Source organism: Numenius arquata, chromosome 11 (genome assembly GCF_964106895.1).
Source record: "Numenius arquata chromosome 11, bNumArq3.hap1.1, whole genome shotgun sequence".
NCBI lineage: Eukaryota > Metazoa > Chordata > Aves > Charadriiformes > Scolopacidae > Numenius > Numenius arquata.
The window spans coordinates 27,665,681-27,686,169 of record NC_133586.1 but is presented as its reverse complement, the minus strand read 5'-3'; the positions used below and the strand labels follow the sequence as shown (position 1 = coordinate 27,686,169).

Genomic DNA, 20,489 nt, shown 5'->3' with positions numbered 1-20,489 from the left:
TAGCCCAAGCCAGCAGAGACTTGGGTGGCTAAGCAACAGAAAAGGCACCATATTGAGTGAGCCAAAATTCAGTCTCAGAGTCATTTATTTTAACCAGTGACAATACATTTAGACTCTAGTGTTTTGATTTGATTGATGGTTTAATATCATATATAATTTTTTTAATGAAGGGAACCCATTTAAATATGTTAACATTTGCACTAGTAGTCTCCCATGTACATAACTGCATTTAATCATTACTCTGATTGTTTCTGTGGTTGTGTAATTTGTATCAGCAAAATAACTATGTCAAAGCCATCTTATCTTAATGAAGAATATGATTCCTGCTCTTTTACACATGCTTCTTATTGCATGTGTATAAAGGCAGAAGCAGCCGCAGTCTCGAGTATATTGCTGAACGTATAGCTCTCGCTACATGGGCGCTGTCAATTAAGAAATCAAAAAATATTAATGAGCTTAGTGTCTTCTCTAATTCTGCTTTGTTTAAAGCCTTGTTGTGATTCGTTGTCATGTGAATCGAGTAATTTAATTTTAAGACTTTTAATGTTAAAATACATCATCATTAGTGATGTATCTGAAGATTTCACGCTCTTAATAATGGCGCTAAATCAAATCGGGAAGCTCCTCTTAATCATCCAAGCTGTGCTTTGGTGCACACAAACGGGTTTGGGGGCCGGAGAGAAGAAGTTTGGTTCCGCGGAGTCACGAGCATTGTCCGGATTTCATGCGTGGAGACAACAAAAAAAGCCTGGTCGGTGCTGGCAGGGCGACCCGCTGGAGGTGTCAGTGTTGGATGTGCGCCCTCGGGCCAGGCAGCTGGTGCCTGTATGCTTTTGTTTATCACTTACTGGTTTATGTAGCCTTTAGGCCAGCGCTGGAAACAATCCTTCCTGCAGGGTCAGCTGCTGGTCAGGAGCCGAAGCGAGGAAAGGCTGTGGCTGGAAGGGCCTCAGCATCCTCTGGGTCCAGCTGGCACCTGCTACTGGTGCACAGCGGGAGGGTTAGGGGTCAAAGAGGCGGTTGTTCTAAACTCAGCGATGGCTTAAAGCGACTTGTAGATTAATCTGCTTTATTAACTTCTGTATATTAGATAACTATTGCCGTGAATGACAGTCCGTCTTTCTGAATAAGTCCCTTCACCTCTTTCTCTTTTAAATTGGCTTTTGAGTAATGAATATTAAATAGAATACATTTCAGGGTAATTAAATGAAAACATTAGGATGATGTTGTTTTACAATCGTATCTATAAGTTTCTTGTATATTTGTCTTGCGTTATTACTGTTCATTGCTTTTTGCTAGCAGAACAAAAAGCATAAATGTTTCAATTAAAGAAGAGGAACTGGCCGTATTTCTCAATAACCTCCTGCCTTCTACGCTGCATAAATATTTTCAAAAAGCAAATAAGTTTAAGGAGCAGTATAAAAATGTTTTATTCCTTGTTTACTTGCTGCAATGTAATACTTTACATTACTCGGAGATGTTCGATTTCTGCTGGCCTTGGTTGTTCTATATAAAACACTGAGAGGTGCTGGTTTGGGGAAGGGCAAAAAAATATTGCCATTCCGTAGAATCTAACTAGCGATATGAATAGCACCAATAATTTTGTAAAGTTCACATTATAATTCAAAATCCAGTTAGAAGTGATGCTTGCAGTCTGGAAAGAAAGCAATATCTTTACAAAATGGATAGGGAAAGGTAACAATCCATTCCGTGATCTGCTACTGGCAGATTCTCCATGTGAATAATGAAACTCGCTCTCGGCAAACAAACACCCTCCCTTTCCACCATTTTAAAAATAAATAAATAAAAATCAAATTTAAATTTCTAGAGTGTCAGCAGCTTAATTGCTGTTGGGCATGATAGCAGTGGCCCGTTGAGGCTTGCAGCGGGTGGGATGATGCCGGTCAAGAGATGTGGTGTTTGGTGGGGCAGTTGCTGGGACGTTCTGACCTGGCCAGTGCTGGCTCTGAGCCAAGGGAAGGTGTGTGTCAGGTGAAATGGGCCAAAAACTTCCTAATGACTGGCCTGCGTTAAATCCGTGTCCCGCTTAACCTTGGCAGATTGCAGTTTTTCAGGACTTTGGAACTGAACGTCAAAATCCATGTTTTTCCTAGGCTGATAAATTACCGTCGGTTTTGTTTGTGAGCCTGAGAGATATTTGTGTCTTCGGAATCATGAGATCCAGAAACTTAGTTGGTTGGGTTTTTTTCCCTGGTGTTTACTTGTTTGGGTTTGTGGGTTTTTTTACTAAAAATTGAGATTCTTGTGTATTTAGATATCTCCAGGAACCTACACAGTTAAAAAATTAAAACAAAATACATTTTTTTTTAAAAAATACAGATAGATGAGATTTGGGAATGCTGTTAGTTTATCGCAGCTTCTCTTAGCATACTAAACTTTAGCTTATTTTAACTTGAGCAAATCCTCCCGGTGCTTTGCTGGGCACATCGGAGGCAACACAGTTTAGCTTATTGAAAGAGCACTATGCACAAAGGACTACTACACAACATGGGATTTGACCTTCAGTAGAACCGTGTTTCTGAATTCATGATTCGTTTCCCTTTAAAAAAATAAAAAAAAAAAATTAAAAATGAAGTGTGTGCAACCATTCTTTAAAATCTTTTTAGCGTGACAAGTAAAGTAATCTTCCATTGATACTTAAAAGTCCATCTGCAGAAATTCAGACAGAATGTTAGAGAGACGCAATATCTATTGAAATGTTGAGTGTCAAACTGCCAGGGTAATGTATTTAGTATGAAATATAATATTCAGTGCATTTTGTTTTGATGACTGCATGAAATAGCCTTGTGCTCTTACCCTTTGTTGTTGTTGTGAAAGATGATATTCACTAAGAAGTGTTGGTGACTCTTCAGGACGCAGCAGCAATATGCTTATTACCATCTTTGTCATCTGTCTTTTATGTTTATTTCCAATAGCTTTGGTTGCAGACCAGTTTCTCAGGATAACCAAAATACTTCTAATTGTTCCACGGAAGAAATGAGGGTCGATGTATGAACAGTTTGAAAACAGAAGAGGTTTGAAATCTGGTAGGCAATGGGTAATTAATGCTTGGATTAGCCTTTTTAAGTTGTACACTAGTGCATCGCTCTGCCCCAGCAGAGTAGAGTAGGTCACTTTGGTTTATGGACGATCCTTGAATCCTCGGTGCCGCTACAAGGCCAGTTGGGCTACGGGTCAGATGCCAGGCTGGCCTTGACTTGCAGGTGAGCACAAGTGTATGCCCAGTTTAAGGACCTGCTCCTTGGCGTGTGGGGTCTGTGTCCCCGGGGTTGCGCTGAGCACGCCTACACCCAGCGTCGGCACGAGGCTGCTTCACACTCGGGGATGAACACCCGCTCAAGATACCCTGAACTTCCTTGGGCAGAGAACTGAGAGCTGATCTCACTCTCAGCCTTTGCCCCCATACGCAGCTTCTTACATTGTTGGAATATTTCTGTCGATTAAGTTTGAGATCGGTTTTAGATTTAGTCTAAAATTGGGTTTAGGCTAAATGGTTTTATTTTTCCAGTAATAGCATTTTCTGATCTTGTCTTCCCTCCCCATTTTGGAAGGCCATCCCGTAACAGAGATTTCAGAAATCTCTCAGCAGGTACAATCCCAATTCCCATGCTGAAATCCTGGTGCAACATTGGAAATCCCCAGCTGCTTTTGTGCATCAGCTGCCACCCAGCAGTCGATGCAAGGGAAGGCACGGGTGAATTTCTCAGGAGCTGGAGATGAGAAGAGCAATGGCTCCCGTTTGAGGAACATAAAGGTGATGCACAGTGTGAGTCGTAGTGTCAGTTAAGGAGAAGACTGGGGGATTTAGACATCAGACCATTTACATTCCCGAGGATAGACTTGCTGGAAGGTGGTGGTGTAGGTGAAAGTGCTGTTCTCTCTTCCCAAGAGGATTAAATAATCTGTAACTCGTCATTTGGTCTGGTAGGAGACACCGACTTCATCCCCAGTCACCTCTCAGATAAGAGTGCTGGCTGTACAGGTCACCATGTGGACTAGAAAAAATGCTTCAGGATCTTCTTCTGAGATGAGACCAACTGGGTTTGCAAAGACCTGAGCCTCACTGCCTCTTCACAGGCTGCTAAAGACAGAGGGGAATGGATAGTAATATTTTTTATAAGGTTTTTAAAGAGCTCAGCCTTTTCCTTCACCAAAGCCACCTGAAGCTTTGCGTTGCAAATTATGACAGCTCGTACATTCCAAAAGTCCCGGCTAATCACCGTTCTGTCATCTTTAAAACCAGCTGTAACGCTGTTTAGTCACGGCCACTTGTTTAGAAATGGCTGAATCTTAAATAATCATCTTAGGTTAATTTAAAATGATACTCTAGTATCTGTAACTGAAAATCTCTGAGTGCTACCAGCTCAGAAATGCAGATCAAGGGTTGATGTTGCATTCTTAAATTATTCCAGCCTGAGGTGGAATAATTTGCTGTCTATCAGGGAGCACAGATGGATAGGCAAAAAGGAGCTGTGCAGATACACGAGTTTGTAAACATCTGTCAGCTACACCAGATACCCAAATACAAAATCTAGCACTTCAGGCAGCACAGGAGTACGTGACATTCAACAGAGGGTTTACATGAAATTCAGCACAGACAGAAGCAAGTCAGCACCCCCTGGAAGGTAATAATTAATGAAATGTATCCCCTCCTCCCTGCAGAAAGAGGAGGTGTTTCACTCATCAGGCATCTTCAGTGCTGCTGCAGTTAACTGTTCCGCTTCCAGCGTTTAATGTAGACAACCCTTAGACAAGGCAGAACTGCTCCGTCCCGTGAGACTTACTGCTTTTCTAGAGCTGAGTCTATAGCAGCCGGCTGGCATCTCTTCTCCATCCCCGATGGATGCCAGCTTGCCCAGGAGCACCGTCGCCCTTAGGACAGATGGACCCAGTTCTGATGGGTGAGGCTGGACCAAGTATCACAGTCCTTCACGTAAAAATTCAGATGCAACTGGGATTTAAGAAGAACCTGTTCTGTCATGTTAGAATATGACCTCAAATTAGAGGGAAGATATTAAAATTACTGTTTGAAAATATATTGGTTTAGGGCAAAGTGGTTCTCTGTGAACAGCTGGTGTGCAGGATGGAGCTGCTGCCTCTGCTCCAGCTGCGCTGCAGTGGCTCCCAATGCCAACATCTGCTTTGTCATCCTGGCAGCCGCTTGAAAGGCAGGTCACTGCTGGCCAAAGGTAGGAAATGGTGAGAAGTTATTTTCAAAGCTCAGGTTTTGAAAAGTCCACTTTGCACTACTGCTCCGTGTTACTGTACTATTAACGTATGACAGCTTATTTTAATAGCGGAAGATGTAGAAATTGCAGTGTGTCTGGTGTAGCAAATTCGATGGGCCCATTGCAGGTACTTGTCGTTAGCATTAAACTGTCACCCTAAATGTATCCTCTTGAGTTTAAAAGACAGGTAGGCGTAGAGCTTAGAGATATGGCTTAGTGATGTTTTTTGTCAGTGTTAGGTCAATGGTTGGACTTGATGATCTGAAAGGTCCTTTCCAGCCTAGACAATTCTGTGGTTCTTTGTTTGTCAGGTACAAAGTCAGGTTTGACATAAATTAGTACAATCTTATTTTATTATTATTTTTGCTGGCTTTTTCCATCCCTGCTGTATATCAGGAGAAAAGACTCTCCTGGCAGGATGTAACGTAGAACCAATAGAAATATCCTGGGAAAGATACGGACACTTCAATCGTATGCAGGCGTATACTAGTTCATGGTACGCAGTGTGTCACCCAGGTGCCTTGTCTCAGCATCAGGACGGGGTTTTTTCAACCATTTTTCGTAAAAGGAAACAAAAAGGCCAGACCCAATTGAACTATTCCAAATCGGCATGGGAGATCAGGTCCCTCGCAGTTTTATGAAGTCTTGATAATTCCTGCAGCTTCTTTAAGCTTCGTGAACCATGGAATTTTAGTTATTAATGTTTATTTGCATATATTTGTACATCCTGCTCTCCTTCCACAGCAGGACGGGAGAGCGTTGGGGGGGTTCCCAGAAGGAAAGCTGCTGTGATGGGACATGGCCCAGTATGGGGTGCTGGAGGAGGAGATTCCCCCACTGTCATGGTTTTGACCAGATTAACCAATCAGAGCGACAGATGGCCCCTCCCCCCCCCCAAGGAAAAGAGAGGAGAGGAAGAGATAAAAGGGATTTATGAGTTTAGAAAAAACTAAACTACTTTAATGAAAATATTAATAAATAATGAAATAATAAATAATTAAAAAAAGGGGAAAAAAAAAAAAGGAAAAAAAAATATACAATATATACAAAACCATATCAAGCTCCCAGGATGATGATCATGTCACCAGCAGGCACAGGGGAAAGTCCCAGGCTGGACTCGGTGATGGACAGGAGCTGGATTCCGGATCTGGAGTCAGGATTGCTCAGATCGGGATCAAAGGCAGACGAACAGACAGGGTCCTCCTCAGATGTCAGCCATTGAAGGAAGAGAGATGACCCTTTGATCCCTCAGCTTTTATACTGAGCATGATGCAGATGGGATGGAATACCCTGTTGGTCAGTTTTGGGTCACCTGTCCTGTCCGCTCCTCCCTACAGGTGTGACCCCTCTACGCCTTTCCGCTTCCGACCCTCCAACGGGGCAAATAACAAATTTACCTGACCTTGGTTGTTATAGCAATAAGTATAAGCAAGGGCCTCTCTGCATACCATTCCTTGGTATTATCAGGTCTTATCACTATGAGAGCAAGCAGTTTCTGAACAATATGCCGTTAATTTCAGAGTTTAGTTAGTTAGAAGAGGCCCAGCTAAAAAGGAAAAATTACTGAACAGAAAATTAATTCTGTTTTACCTCAAACCAGGACACCCACCCACCGCAGCACCAGCACTCCCCGCTGCTTCTTCAAGGCTCTTTCTTAGTCTAATGTCATTTTGTAATGATTCCCAAACTCTTACATATTGCACATCTCAACTGATCTGCTGTTCCAGACAGTTAAATATTTTTAGTTCAGGAGTAATGGGCTGGTTCTCGCTTTCGTCATAAATAAAGGCTTTCGTTTTCTTATTTCATCTGGAAGTTTTAGCTTTGAACGTGGAAAAAATCAATCTGAAAGTTAGGCTTTCTAGTAAAATAAATATTTTAAAACAACAGATTAAAATTTAAGGTATTTAATAATCTTGGAGCATTTAAATCTTCCTAATATTATTAGTAAATGATGATCCATTTATTGATATAGGGGGAATTGATGGTGAAAGAACTGAGAACTCCGAAGGACATTTAAATTAGTAATCACAGCTCCTAAATTAAGAGCAGACTGTCTGAATGTAGAGCTATAAAAACCTCCCAAGTTTCCTATGCTAAACAATGAAAATCTGAATCTTTTTCAGATCTGTATGGGGAAAAAGGGGTGTTCTGACCAGACGAGTGTTTGGTTAAAAGCTGTGTATGTTCTTAGACCATTCTGAATCTTTTGTGAAGGAGCACATACTGCTGTCTCTGCTGTTAATGTAATGTTCTTTATGTTAAAATGTGATCAGCTGCAGCAAAATAAAATCTTCATCTCAAAATATGGGAGAGAGAAATGAGTTAGGGGACCTGCGATGGTGCAAGTGCTCTCTTTTGCTAAAACAAAGCAGAAAAAAAAAAAAAAAGCCTTTTTGATGGAAAGGCAGCTTTTCTTTCAGCTTCTTTAGAAAAAAGTTTTCATAATGAGGGTTATCTTGACCAACATTTTCCTCCTCCCCCCAAGACAGAAAGAGGCTCTGAAGGAAGAGAGGCTCTGAAGAATTAATTTATTGGAAGAACAGTTCTTTATTCTTGCCTGTTCTGTCAATAGTTCTTTTTGTAAAGAACAAATGTGTCAGGAGAAGCATTATTGAACCAGATAAAGTGATGCCCTGTGCTTAAGATAAGAGAACAGAGGCAAGGTTGCTGTTTTGAACTAAGTGGAAAATAGATTATATGCTCCCCCACCCCCTTCCTTTTAAATGTCTTTCTCCCACCTTGAGACCCTGTTTTCTGCCTCAGTCCACGTGAGGACTCAAGTGGCTGGAGTGCCACCCCGCTGCAGGGGCGCTGGGGAAGGGTCCCACCAGTCGTTTTCCTCAAACAAAATGTTTTGGTTTCTACCAATGTGGTATTTTCCACCTGGAAAACAAATAATCCGTATATTTGATCAATTCTGCTTCTGAGCTCTGTGCTTTGTTTGGCCATGGGGTTGCTTTGTGGTCTCTGATTAGATGAGGAGATGTCTGGCAAAGGCAGAGCAAGGAGGATGTACCATAGCAAGGGTTTCCCTCTGACACCTGCATGCTATGTGCATGCAGGTCCCCCTGAACCCCACCGGCTGCCCATTAAGAGGGACTGCAGGTCTCTAGGAGCAGCATGACCAAGGTTGGGTGATGGTGGAAGGATGTTGAGGGGGTGCCCCAGGCTCACTCTGTATCTCTGTGGCTTTGCATATAGTCTTTGTTCCTCAGTCAGCCCCTCCATAAAATGTGATGGTGATGCTGATGTACCTCAGTGGCACACTTTGAAGGTAACTAACATCTGGGAAATGCTCTGCAGTTCTCCACAAAAGTGAAATAAAAATGCAAGTGGTGTTTCTGTTGGCTGCAGAGCTCTTGCTCCTGTACAGGGGTCCAGCTGATGGCCTGGGGCTGAGTGGGGCCATGTTGGGACAGCTGTGAGCCGTGCACTCACCCCCTCGTTTGTAGATGTCACTGGGCGAGATCCTTGGAGGTATTTAGAAGCCGGGCAGATGTGGTGCTGAGGGACATGGTTTAGTGGTGGTTTTGGCAGTGTTTGGTTAATGGTTGGACTTGATCTTAAAGTCCAAGTCAGATCAAGTCCTAGACGATTCTATGATTCTAAGCTCTCATCTTCAGAAAATTGTGGTTTCTGCATGTGTTGCCATCATAAATTCAAGTATATGTAAATGTGTGTCAGCAAATGAAGTATGAAGAAGGAGGCATGTCATTTCAGAGCCTCCTTCGGAAGCTTAAAGAGTTTCAGTTCCTTCATGACTTGAAGAACTCAGGGGAGCAACAGACACGGGCATATATATATATATATTTATGGAGCTGCGTGTCAAGTGTGTAGAAATTCTCTCCTGGATGGGTTGACCTGTTTCTCCTGATGATCAGTGACTTGACTCTTGTAAAGTGAGGTCTGAAGGAGGAGGTGGAGAAGGTCACTTGTCAGTGTAGGAAGAAGCTGTTCTATTTTATGTGAAAAGAGAGAAAGATTTAGTGAAATTAAATGACAGCCTGATACCTCTGCCCAAGAAAGAGTCAAAGCCTGGTACATCACCAATCAAAGGGCTGTTTGCCGAGGCAAAGCTTCATTATAAAGTAGCGTGAGCCTTGTCCAGAGGAGCTCTGCTGCCCTGCAGATGAGTCTGCAGGCTGCCTCCCTTAGACTCGAGTCCTTTGCAGCAGAGGTCATCTCTTGAAAAACAAAGAAGGGTCTGGGACACAAGCAGGTTGCCGTAGGCTCGTGCAGAAATAGCACAGGGAACCAAAGCTGTGGAGTAAACCAAAGCAGCAGCAGCAATAGTTGTGATAGAGAAACATGGAGAACAGGAAAAGGAAGTTGGAGGCTGTTACCGTGGATTTTGGTGCCCTTCATCTTGGTGGAATTACCTCAGTAATTACTGATTGTCATCTGCCTGTGCCGTCATGCGCTCCTGACAGCCTCCAACAGAGGTCTTGCTAGGATAGATTTGCCCTGATTTCATGCATGCAACTCTTAATCCCGAGCAACACACCTTGATTATTTTTTTTTTAATCTTTGCAAGAAGTGGGATGTCTAGGACATCTGCAAAGCTAGGATTCCAAATGGTCCAGCTCGCCAAGTAATAAACGTACATTACTTCATGAGAGACATTAGTCACTGTTCCGGAGAGCTCATGGGCAGGTGCTACATATCAGTGCAGTGGTACCACCAGTTCCAGCAGCTCCTTTAAACGGAGGAAACTTTGTGTGACAGCATTAGAGCTTGGGAATGGTGTAAGTGTCTCGTTTAACTGAAAGGAATGGGTTGGCCCCTGGAGAAAACGGACGTACGCGTGTCCAGGTCAGAGACCTGGCTAACTCCTGAATGTGGTGGTGTTCCCTGCACGGCTAATGATTCCTCCAATGGTTCTCTTTCATTAATCCTCAGAGTCAGAAGTGGAATTAAAAATGTTTGTCAGTAGGATCTTGTCAGAGGAAAAGCTCGGAAGTGGGAGGGAGGCTTTCACTGTTTCATGTCCTGGTTGGCCAATATCAAAACATACAATTGATAGTTACTGTTATCTAGATTGCTTTATATTGGCTTTGGTTTTATGAATTATAGCATTCATCATATTCCTTGGTTATTTTAGTAACGCCTGTACTCCTGAGCACAGAGACAATAAGTGCTCCCCTGGTGAATTTTGGACATTTCAGACTTCTTCCATATTTTAGGCCAAAAACTTTACTAAAATAATTGCTTTGCAGTTTGTTTGCAATTCAGTAGCAGTTCTGGACTAGAGACCTTAAAGAGATCTCCATGAGTTGGTCGATAAAGCTGGAGTTTGAAGAGGTGGCACTTCTCCCTGCGAGTCAGTTGTGAACTTGTCACTGAGCGTGCCCTTTTCAGATTAAGCATCACATTGAAAGTCTTTCTGCACGTGTAGCACTTTTTTTAAGAAATATGGGTATGTCAGTCGTGGTGCTCTGACTAAATCACAGACTGAGTGACTTTGTTTAATTACTTAAAAAAATGCTTCTGTCCTAACAGCTGGCTTTGTTGCAAGCTACGGAGATGAAAACATGGCGATGAATGAATGATAAGAAGTTGTAATTAATCTTCATGTTTGGAGAACGAGCCCCTATTAGTGCTCGTGCAGAGGTTTTGAATTGTTTGCATTAGTTCCAAAGCACTGTAGAACTGGTTTTGTCCTATGAGTAATGACAAATAGCTTGCCTGATACATAAACTGTGAAGTCAGGTAAAGAATTGGCCTTTCCCACGCCAGACCGTATGTTCCTAACTTGAAAGCTCAAATAATTTGTGGATATCTCTGTTCCAGGTGATTTGTAGTGCTAGGATTCATCTTTTTCATTTAGTGAAACATGCTGTTTGACTGCGCCTTGGTCAGTTATTACAGGCTGGTTTGCAGTGTGGCAGCTCTCTGGAGACCCTGCTCATAGCTCCTCATTGGCCTAGAAGAAAGGATTTAATGATTTTCTACTTCCTCTATGTTTGGTTTTAGGGTGTAGATGTTTTATAAATGTGAGCCAAACTATTTACTGGTGACATTTTACAAATTTTCACTCTGTTTTAATCTCTGAGTAATGTTTTTAGGTTCATGTATGTTGTGGCCTTTGGCATTTTGGACTAACGTATCTCGAGGAGATCATAGAGCATTTTATCTTTAAGTGGATTCTATAGTTGTTTTGTAATTTCTTTTTACAAAAGTTGTGCCAATCCCTAAATAAGTCCTACCCCTCCTTAGCTGCACACAGGAGAGGTCTAGAAGCACAGCAAGACCAGAAGAGGCCTCGGAGGGAGAACGCCCCACGTGTCATTAACTGAAGGCTCTGGTTATGTTCCAGCCAACGAGCAAAGTCAATTATCTACCTTCAATTTGGGTGCCAGCGGAACTTGATTGTAGGAGTTGATAGATCTCAGGGCTTTATAAAGTTGATGAAGTGGCTTTATCCCTGCTGTAGAGTTGTGTAAAGTAAGTCACAGAAGTAAAATGTCTAAAATCAGAGGCTGGATTTGTAACCGCAATGGAAATGGTGTAGATTATAGACTTCTTGCTGTAGTCAGGATTGCCTTCCTCGAAATGGGGAGTGCTCCCTTCAAATGCCTTGCAGCATCATGCACAAAGAAACCAGAATCTTGAAGAGCAGGTAGGGATTAATCTGAAACCAATATAGATCACTGGTCGCCCATGTGTTCCTCTCCTACAGGTAGTGTGATGCTGTGGTCCTCAAACCAGGACATGTGATAACAGAGCAAATCCCTGTAATAAAGTCAAAGCCTGTACCTCAAATTAACACAGCTCTAAATCTCAATTCATGTTTGTTTTAACTTCAACTTTTTCTTTAGAGCCCAGCTTTGACATTTGTTTTCTTGAACTTTCTTCACCTGGTAGTTTTGGTTATGGAAATATTTGTTTGGAAAAATGACTTTTGTAATACCGTGCTCATATATGAAATACCAGTGGTTTCAGCATGGATAGTAAAGGTTTCGCTAATTTTTCCTTCTCACCACATCAGGTAGTATAACAAGAGTAGCTACATCCGTGAAAATTGTCTGAACTTTCTTTCAGATGATGTCAATCCTAATGAACACCATCATTTTTGAAGACTGCAGAAACCAGTGGTCTGTGTCAAGGCCGCTGCTTGGACTTATACTTCTCAATGAGAAAGTGAGTATTTAAGAAATCCCACCCCATTCACTCTTCATGGGCCCAAATAGTTGAAATAATTATTTCACATAGAACGAATCTGCCTGTTGCCCTTCAAATCCCCCAGCTCTTTCCTTGGTACCTCTCTCCCTTGTTGCTCACATTAGGAGTGAGGAGTGGGGTTCAGCTCAGGTACTCCATAGGTATTTTACAGGTCAGTTCACAGGGGCTGAAGGTCTTCATTTTGATGAAAAATCCTCTCAAACCTTTACCCCAACATTTACACCCAACCTTAGATCGTGCAAGTACATAATTAACCTTTTCTAAATAAATTCTATGTCTTTGCTTTTCCAGAATTAAGCGGGAATAGAAATTATGCCAGCTCGCCTGGCTTTTAGATAGAAATATGAAACAAGAACACTGGAAATCACATCAGAAAAAAATTGCTTCCTAGAAAAATAGTTAACCAATTTATTTTCCTGAAAGGTTTCACAGGAACAACCAGCTTTGGGGGGGGGGAGCGGGAGGGTGGGTATTATCTGAGCGCTTACACTTAAGCGCTCGCATTGATTGCAATTTGGATTGTGTGCATCTGTGGCAGATTCTGTAAACCAGGAAATACTCTGCAATTTGCCCTTTCAATAAAATCTGAAACTATGAATTTGGATATACCCATCATGTTTCCCTGGTGACTTAATAGAGACAATATTGTCTGAAATGGAAAGCGTCTGAGTAAATGAATGTGAGGGGATCTAAATGTGTGCATTTTTTTGTCTGGCAAGGCATTGTTTCCACAGATATTGACCTGTTGTATTTGCCATACTTCAGAGCTAGCTCTAACTTTATTCTGAATTGCTTTATCTCTTGGGCAGTCACAAGCCTCAGTGTATTACTGCTTTGGAGAATGAATTGTCTATACAATAAGAGGGTGCTGGAAAAAAATAAGACACTAAGATTAGCAGCACCCGCATACATTAAAATTCAAACTGAAATCCCAGCTATGGAAGGAAACTAATAGAAGAAGAAAATATATCAAGAAGAGAAGCGCTGTCTCATCATTCACCTGTGCTGAAGGATCCAATTTTAGCCATATCCAATAGCACTGTCATTCATCTTCTTGGTGTGTTATTGTGATTTAAATCCAAGCTCTATAAGAGAGAGCAGTTCTTTTAAAATGATTGAGAGGGAATAAGGGCAAATTCAGTGTTTAGGAAAACTTTATGACATCACAATATTATACTTTACAGATGGAAGCAATATTTCCTACTTTGGAAGGAAAACTAATCATTTTCTATCTGCTCTGAGTCACTGCATCATTATAAAAGTGGGAAATAAGTAGTTTTGTGCATTCCCAATCTTGTTCAAGACGACACTTTTGTTTATATAATGCTTCTGATTTATAGCGTTTAAGTATTAGCCTGACTACATATTAATTATGTGGTTTTGATGCTGCAGTATAAGATGAAATTAAATATTTCACTTGAAGATAAAACCATGGAGCTGTAAATCATAAGGAATAAATTTGTGACTGGCAGAATATTCTTTTTACGGAAATTAGACTAGTTCTAATGATTGTGTGTTTTGTTTAGCAGACATGGATATGTACAAGCACCTTTACTTACGAACAAGCCTTACATTTCTTTTGGAAGGGTGGAGAACAGGAAATAGAATTTACAATATTTGTGTTGCCCCTTTTGCATCAAGGTTATTTATTTCGTGTTTGTAAAAAGTAGGACACGTACTTACATACAGCTGTAAAAGTCATCTTTTCTTGGCTCATTTCGGTGCAGTGATGGTTTATTTATTGGAAATGGGTTCCTTTATTTCAGGTGGGGTCTCTGTCTCTACAGTTCCTGAGACAGCAAGCACACATTCGCTGTGTTTTACTGCTTATTCACTTCCTTTGTTCTAATGAGATCTTCTTTGCCCATAATCCGTCTCAAAGGGAAGGCATCGGGTTTACTTGGGGACTCAGAAAAATTGGAATTTATACATGCTTGCACCAGTAAGGGTCATTATGCCCAAATGGGTATTGTACTCGGAGTCCGCCCTAAAACAGCACTAAATCTTTTGAGCCAGGATCAGCTGAGTATGAAATGGGATGGTTCAGGTGGCTCCTGAGACCGTTCCCGTGATGAAGCACAGGGGCAAGTATAATCTAAATCCTAGTGGCAAGAGGTTGGCAGAAAAAGCCCTCTGTATCCTGATAATGTCGCAACAGCATCTCCTCCTTGCTGTTGTCCTTCAGCTGAAGATCACAGGCATTTGAGCATCCAGGAAGAAGTGATGCTGCTGCAGAGAGAAGCCTGGAAACCCCAGGGCTCAGAGCACCTTTGTGGCATTGAAACAGGGATGCGAGGGAGATGGGGATGCTGTGCTCATTCGTGGTGGGCAGCGATGTCATGCCTTGCCGTTAATCATTTCCATAATGGGGTTGACTGAAGAAGTTCTTGGAATGCCTGTTTCCTAAAAACAACTCATGGACGTTGGTCAAGATCTGGGGGTTGTGGCCTTCTCTCCATTGAACTCTGCATTTGTCACCTTGAGACGGGGATTTTGGGGATGTGTTTGTCGCAGGTAGATATTTCATCTTTCATGCCAGCCCCCAGGTGATTTCCAGTTTTGAGTTCCTGAGTAGTTTGGGACCCAGGTATTTGATCAGCTGCTGCCTTCGCTTCCAGAATGGCCACAGTGCTCAGCAGAGATGCCTTATACAGGATGTTTCTGGGTTGAGAGGAACTGGATTGAGGGCAAGTAATTTGCCCAGCAGACATTAAAGCAAACACTTCCTATAATCCTGTTGAATTGTCAGGGCTTAGTGTTAGAATGCTATGGTTTTGCTACGTTTTCTTTTGTTATCGCATATTTTGTCACGTTTTAAAAAATCTGGCAAACAAATCACAGACTTTTGTGCTTTGTGATACTCTGTACGACACCCAACAAATTACGTTCACTTCAAAAGCCTACTAAGTTTTGCATACTAAAAACTGATTTTCATCTTACCTTGAACAAGTTCTCTTATTATACACCTGAAATTTGGAGAATACCAGCAATAATATTCTTGGCTGCAACATCAGACTGCTCAGAAACTCCACCAGGTACTTGGGCACAGGTTCATCGAAGTGGTTCGTTCTCCTCTGAATAATTGTATATATTGGTGCTTATACCATAGAAGTGCTCACGCCCAAGGCCATAAGCCTTTGACTGACACAGCTGATATAATAAGGGCTAAACAGGATTATGTGACTTGCTTGGCTGTAGTAATAGGGTGGTGGATAACACTGGAGGTCCCCTCCCCTTCAGTACTTTTAGACTAAACCTAGATTTTTCTAAGTGGATAAAGAGTTCTGTTTTAACTAGTCTATAAATCTGCCAGAATATAATGGGGACAGTTTATAGAAAATCGTATTGATTACGTAGCTTCTAGAGAAGCAAAGGTGAGTCCGTTGCATCATGGCGCTGAAGATGGGAAGGCAGGCAGCACCAGGTGGACCTCTGCGTGCTGTTTGCCCAACTCTTCTCCCAGGGGCTGACGTGTGAAGCACTTGCTCAGGGTGCTCCAGATGTAGATGAGTAACTCTGGGTTTAAATTTCCAAACCTCATTTTTAATAATCTCTGCTTTTGCTCTCCTAGTACTTCAGTGAACTAAGGGCAACCTTGATAACCAGCCAGCCTGACAGCAAACGCGAGGTCCTTGACCAGTGCTTCAGGAATCTCATGGAAGGGGTCGAGCAAAACCTTTTGGTAAAGAACAGAGACAGGTAAGTTCATAACATATAAGGAAGCTGAAAACAATACAGACTTTGTATGGGAAACTTTAACTGGAAAAAAAATATAGCATAGGATGTATTTCAGGTAGTCTTAAAGTGTAGTTCCTTTTGAAAGGAAGATAATATCCTATTGAAGAATTCATCCCCAGACTTTCCAGTTAGAGCCCACACGTTTGATAATTATGTTATTTCTTGGTCAGAAATGTATTTCCTAATTTAATCCCAAAGTCAAGATTTGCCAGGCTGCAACTGCCGCTTTTTCATTTGGGAAAAACTGCCTTATTTCAGCAGTTGAGCCTCAGAGACTCCTTTTTCCAACCTTAAACCCCCTCTGCCGATCACTGGCTGCAGCGGTGCTGTCCCTCTGGCAGAGCCTTTTCTGGCTGGTGCTGGGCTTGAGCAACTGCCTGGGAAATGCCAGAAGGACCCAGTGGGGCTACTTCCACATTGCAGATAAATGAGGCAAGGATATAATTTTTAACACGACTCACAAATTCGCCAAATCGTGTCCTCATCTGAAAAGAGAATAGAAGCCTTCAGAAAAGAAACGGCGAGTTTGTCTGCATTTCATGTCCACACTAAGGTTTTGTTACCAGCTACCTGCATTTTCTCTTCCATGAGCGTTACTCAACCAGAGCGAACCTCGAAAGTGCAGGGACAGAATTTTAAGTCCAGACAGTGGAACTTCCTGGAAAGCTTCAAACAAACCCAAAAGGGACTTGGAGAGAAGCGATGGCTCAAACCATTTGGTGATTCTATGTCTCTGACTTCTCCGTTTGTTGGTGTGAAAATTACGTTGAACTTCTTTCATTGTTAAAGAGTTGGGCATTAATTACGGTCTCCACAATTTTGTTTCATTTTCCTGTTAAATTCTGGTGTAAGTTCCTTGTGGCCCCACTGGGGAGGATAGCCAGAGACAGGGGAATTTGGAAGCAAACCCAGAGAAGCACCGAGAGCACATCCACGGCACTAATAAACCAGGGAGGCTTTCTGTGTAACTCGTGTTATGAATCAGCAGAGAACCCGGGGAAAAGGCAGAGAGCCACCGGGAAGGGGGAGGATGCCTGTTAAAACAAAGGAAGACGGAGCTGCCAGTGGCGGGCTGTGGGACATAGTCTGACCTTAGAGCTGTGGATGCCAAGGGGCTTCGTTTGACTCAACAGTCCTTCAAGATTTAAGAAGAAAAAAAAAAGGGGAGGGGGAGGCGGAATTAAAAACCGAGTAAAACTCTTTCTTATAACTGGGTAGTTTCTTAGTTCTGTATCTTCTTTTTTTTTTTTTTTTTGTTTTTTTTATTTCTTGAAGGCAATAGGCCCTTAAGATAACACTGTTTTCTGAGAAGAAAAATCATACTTTAACATGCACTTTCTCTGAGCTGCCCTATTCTGAGAAGGACAGACCTGAAGGACAGTAAGGGGATGGTTGGATGCCCCAGCCAGGCTGGGGGGAGCGGGACGGGCAGGAGCCCCGGCTCCCCCATGGCCGCCGGGCAGGAGGGACGGTGGTTGCACAGCGTGAAGGATCCAGCTCTGCTGGCTTTGCTCTCCCTGTGGAGGGCATGGACAGAGGCTTCCATCGCCGGGGCTGCCGGCGAATATTGGGTTTGGCGAGCGTTAGGTTCAAATATCCGCGGATTTAAAGGGTATTTTCATCCGGAGTACTCTGGGAGAGGTGGTGGGGCGGAAGCTCTCGGGGAGCCTCTGTGGAAGGGCAGGCGGGGAGGGATGGGTGCAGGTGCGAGGGGAACAGGGATAATTCGGTCGAACGAGCAGCTCGTCTGTCTCGGCAGCATCCGCCTGTCTAACTTGGGAAGGCTTTCAAGCCATCACTCCCCCAACGAGCAGCATGAGTTAATACCACGGCTTTTCTGTTTTCAGCCCGTGATTTGTAATCCTTCTCAGATTTATTCTGTGGAACCAGGAGGCCTCTTTTAAACTGCGATTGTTTAAAATCCAGCAGAAATCAATTTCCATTAGTAAGGAAATAAGCACAAATGTAAAAAAATTACGAACAGAATAAAGAATGAACTCATAATGGCATCCTGGATTCCCACACGCCGCCAGCCCCGCTGTGCCGCGCTGCTGCTAGACCTACCCGTGAGGGTACAGTGCAGTGGGGGCAGGCGGGGATGGTGGTGGCCCCTGGTCCTGCAAGGAGACCTTTGCTGAGATCCCATCACTTCTGCAAGCGCCTGCCCACCGGTCCTTCGCGGGAAGGAGCCCTAAAGGAGCCATTCTCCCCGAAACTTTATTAGCTTCGCTACGGTGAGCCAGCAAAGTTGGACACAACAACCAAAGCGAGGAGCACTGAGGCAAAAAACAAAAGAACACTTGAAAAAAACCCTAAATGCAGGGTGCGATATATGTGATCAGATGTAGTGTTGGGGGATATGGTGTAGGGAAGAACTTTGTAGGGTAGGGTAGATGGTTGGACTCGATGATCCCAAGGGTCTTTTCCAACCTAGATGATTCTACGATTCTATGATTCTGTGTGTCTGGCATTTAAAATCTTTTTGTTTGTGTTTTTTGGTTATTCTTTTTTTTTTAAATACATTCATGAGATGCGATAAATGGCAATTAAAACTCTTCCTTTCAGGTAAGGGTAGACCAAGGGAGTAGGTCAGATCTGGGCTGTCACACAAGCTGAGTCAGAGTTGTCACTCGGTCTCGGTTGCGATGCCACCGGGCGGACTTCATGCCCTACACCTGCCGGTGAAGAACTGTTGGGGAGTACTTTTGTGAGTTCATTCTGTGCCAGATGGGTGATGGTACCGCGTTTCACTGAGAGGCAGGTTGAACTCTGACACCACTCGTGAGGGAGGAAGGTAGGTCTGAGAGCGCCTTGACGACCATCTGGACATGTCCCAGAGAGCTCTTTGCTGGAGGTTTGGGAGAAGGGACGTGAGATGGAAAGGTTTCTTGTTGCAGTCATTTCCCAGCTGACTTTTTAAAATGTTTCCCACTCCTGGCAGGCTGAGTTTATGATGCTGCCCATACACGTCTACATGCTCATTGTTATTTTATAGGACTGGTTTTTGAGGGCACCTCGTGGTTTTATTTGTGAGTTTTCCTCTGTTTTTTCTTTCAATTTAAAATTTACGCTATAGTTATTCTTTTTACTGGGTCTTGAAACACAGCTCTCAACATCAGGTCTCCTTTAACCAAAGATCTGGGTTCTCTTTTTTCCCAGGTTCACTCAGAATATGTCAGTCTTTCGAAGAGATGTGGCGGAAGCTCTGCGCAGCGAAGGGGCCTCGGATCCCAGCACTTTGGATATGATGAGTTGACGATGACTTTGGAAACGGAGCACTGACAAATTAACCAACTCGCAAAGTTTTGGGACCCTGTTGTATTGTTAGATAGATTTTTTTTTTTTTTTTTTGACCCTTGTGAAAACTATTTTTTTAAGAAATCTTCTGCCTTTTTATATCTCTGGCCTAAACGTGAGGATTTATAATAGGGAAAGCAATGGAAAATCAGCCTTAGTTTGAAGAACGTTTTCAGCCTTTCTTATCAAAATTTATCATCCTGTTGTTTTATCTCTATGAAACGGTTTAGAAACAGTACTTAACCAAAGAACAAAATAAATATGCATTCCTTCTAAACTTGTATCAGCTAATGATTCTCAGTTCTACACAAAATAGTAAATAATATCTCATCAGTGAAAAGCTCCAAGCTTACTCCGAGGTCATATTTGTTTGAAAATGAGATGAAAAGACAGTACAAATTTTATATGACACCTTTTTGAAATAATAAAATTACTATTTTTCTACAAAATGTTATATATTTCTTTTCAGCACTGGCGGTTAATGACAATGTGGATATGAAAGCAGAAGACTAAAAATGAACATTTTAGACTATAAGTATAGCAAGAAAATTGAGGATGTTGCACGTAATAAAACAAGAGACGATGGAGCAAGCCTTAATGAAGTACTGATGATACTTTAATTTCACGAGTATGCATTTTCCAGGTCTTCGGAAATCGGGGGGAAAAAAAAAAACACACAAGAAAATCAAGTTGTTAAAACACTGTTTAAAAAGAATAGAATCTATTCACTGCTGCAGGAAAGGAAAGCAGATAGTTACGGGGACTTACTGCCTGTCTTTAAAGGGCGCGTGGCACAGTGGAGGTGAAACGGCAAATTCAGCGGATTTGTCTTCACCTCTCGGGGATGGTGCAGGGTTCGGTGTGTACCGGAACCGAATCCCTCCCCCAGCCCAAACCGCTCCGGTTTTGTGGGGAACAATTAACGTCGTCCTGTGGTGGGCAGGAGGTTCCGGGACGGGGTCAGGAAATACCCAAATGAATTGAAGCAAAATCTGACAAAAATTAAAACTATTTAAGCAA

At 42.5% G+C, this 20,489-nt stretch overlaps 1 protein-coding gene across 1 annotated transcript in view; it reads left to right on the top strand.

The window, feature by feature from the left end:
• The window catches only part of RANBP17 (RAN binding protein 17), a 156,615-nt gene extending 136,701 nt beyond the window's left edge, over window positions 1-19,914 (top strand). The window contains exons 26-28 of the mRNA XM_074155522.1: window positions 12,294-12,392; window positions 16,006-16,133; window positions 19,332-19,914. Coding sequence (XP_074011623.1) covers window positions 12,294-12,392; window positions 16,006-16,133; window positions 19,332-19,428 — 324 coding nt within the window. The 3' untranslated portion in view covers window positions 19,429-19,914. The remainder of the gene's footprint in view (window positions 1-12,293; window positions 12,393-16,005; window positions 16,134-19,331) is intronic.
• The last annotated feature ends 575 nt before the right edge of the window (window positions 19,915-20,489 follow it).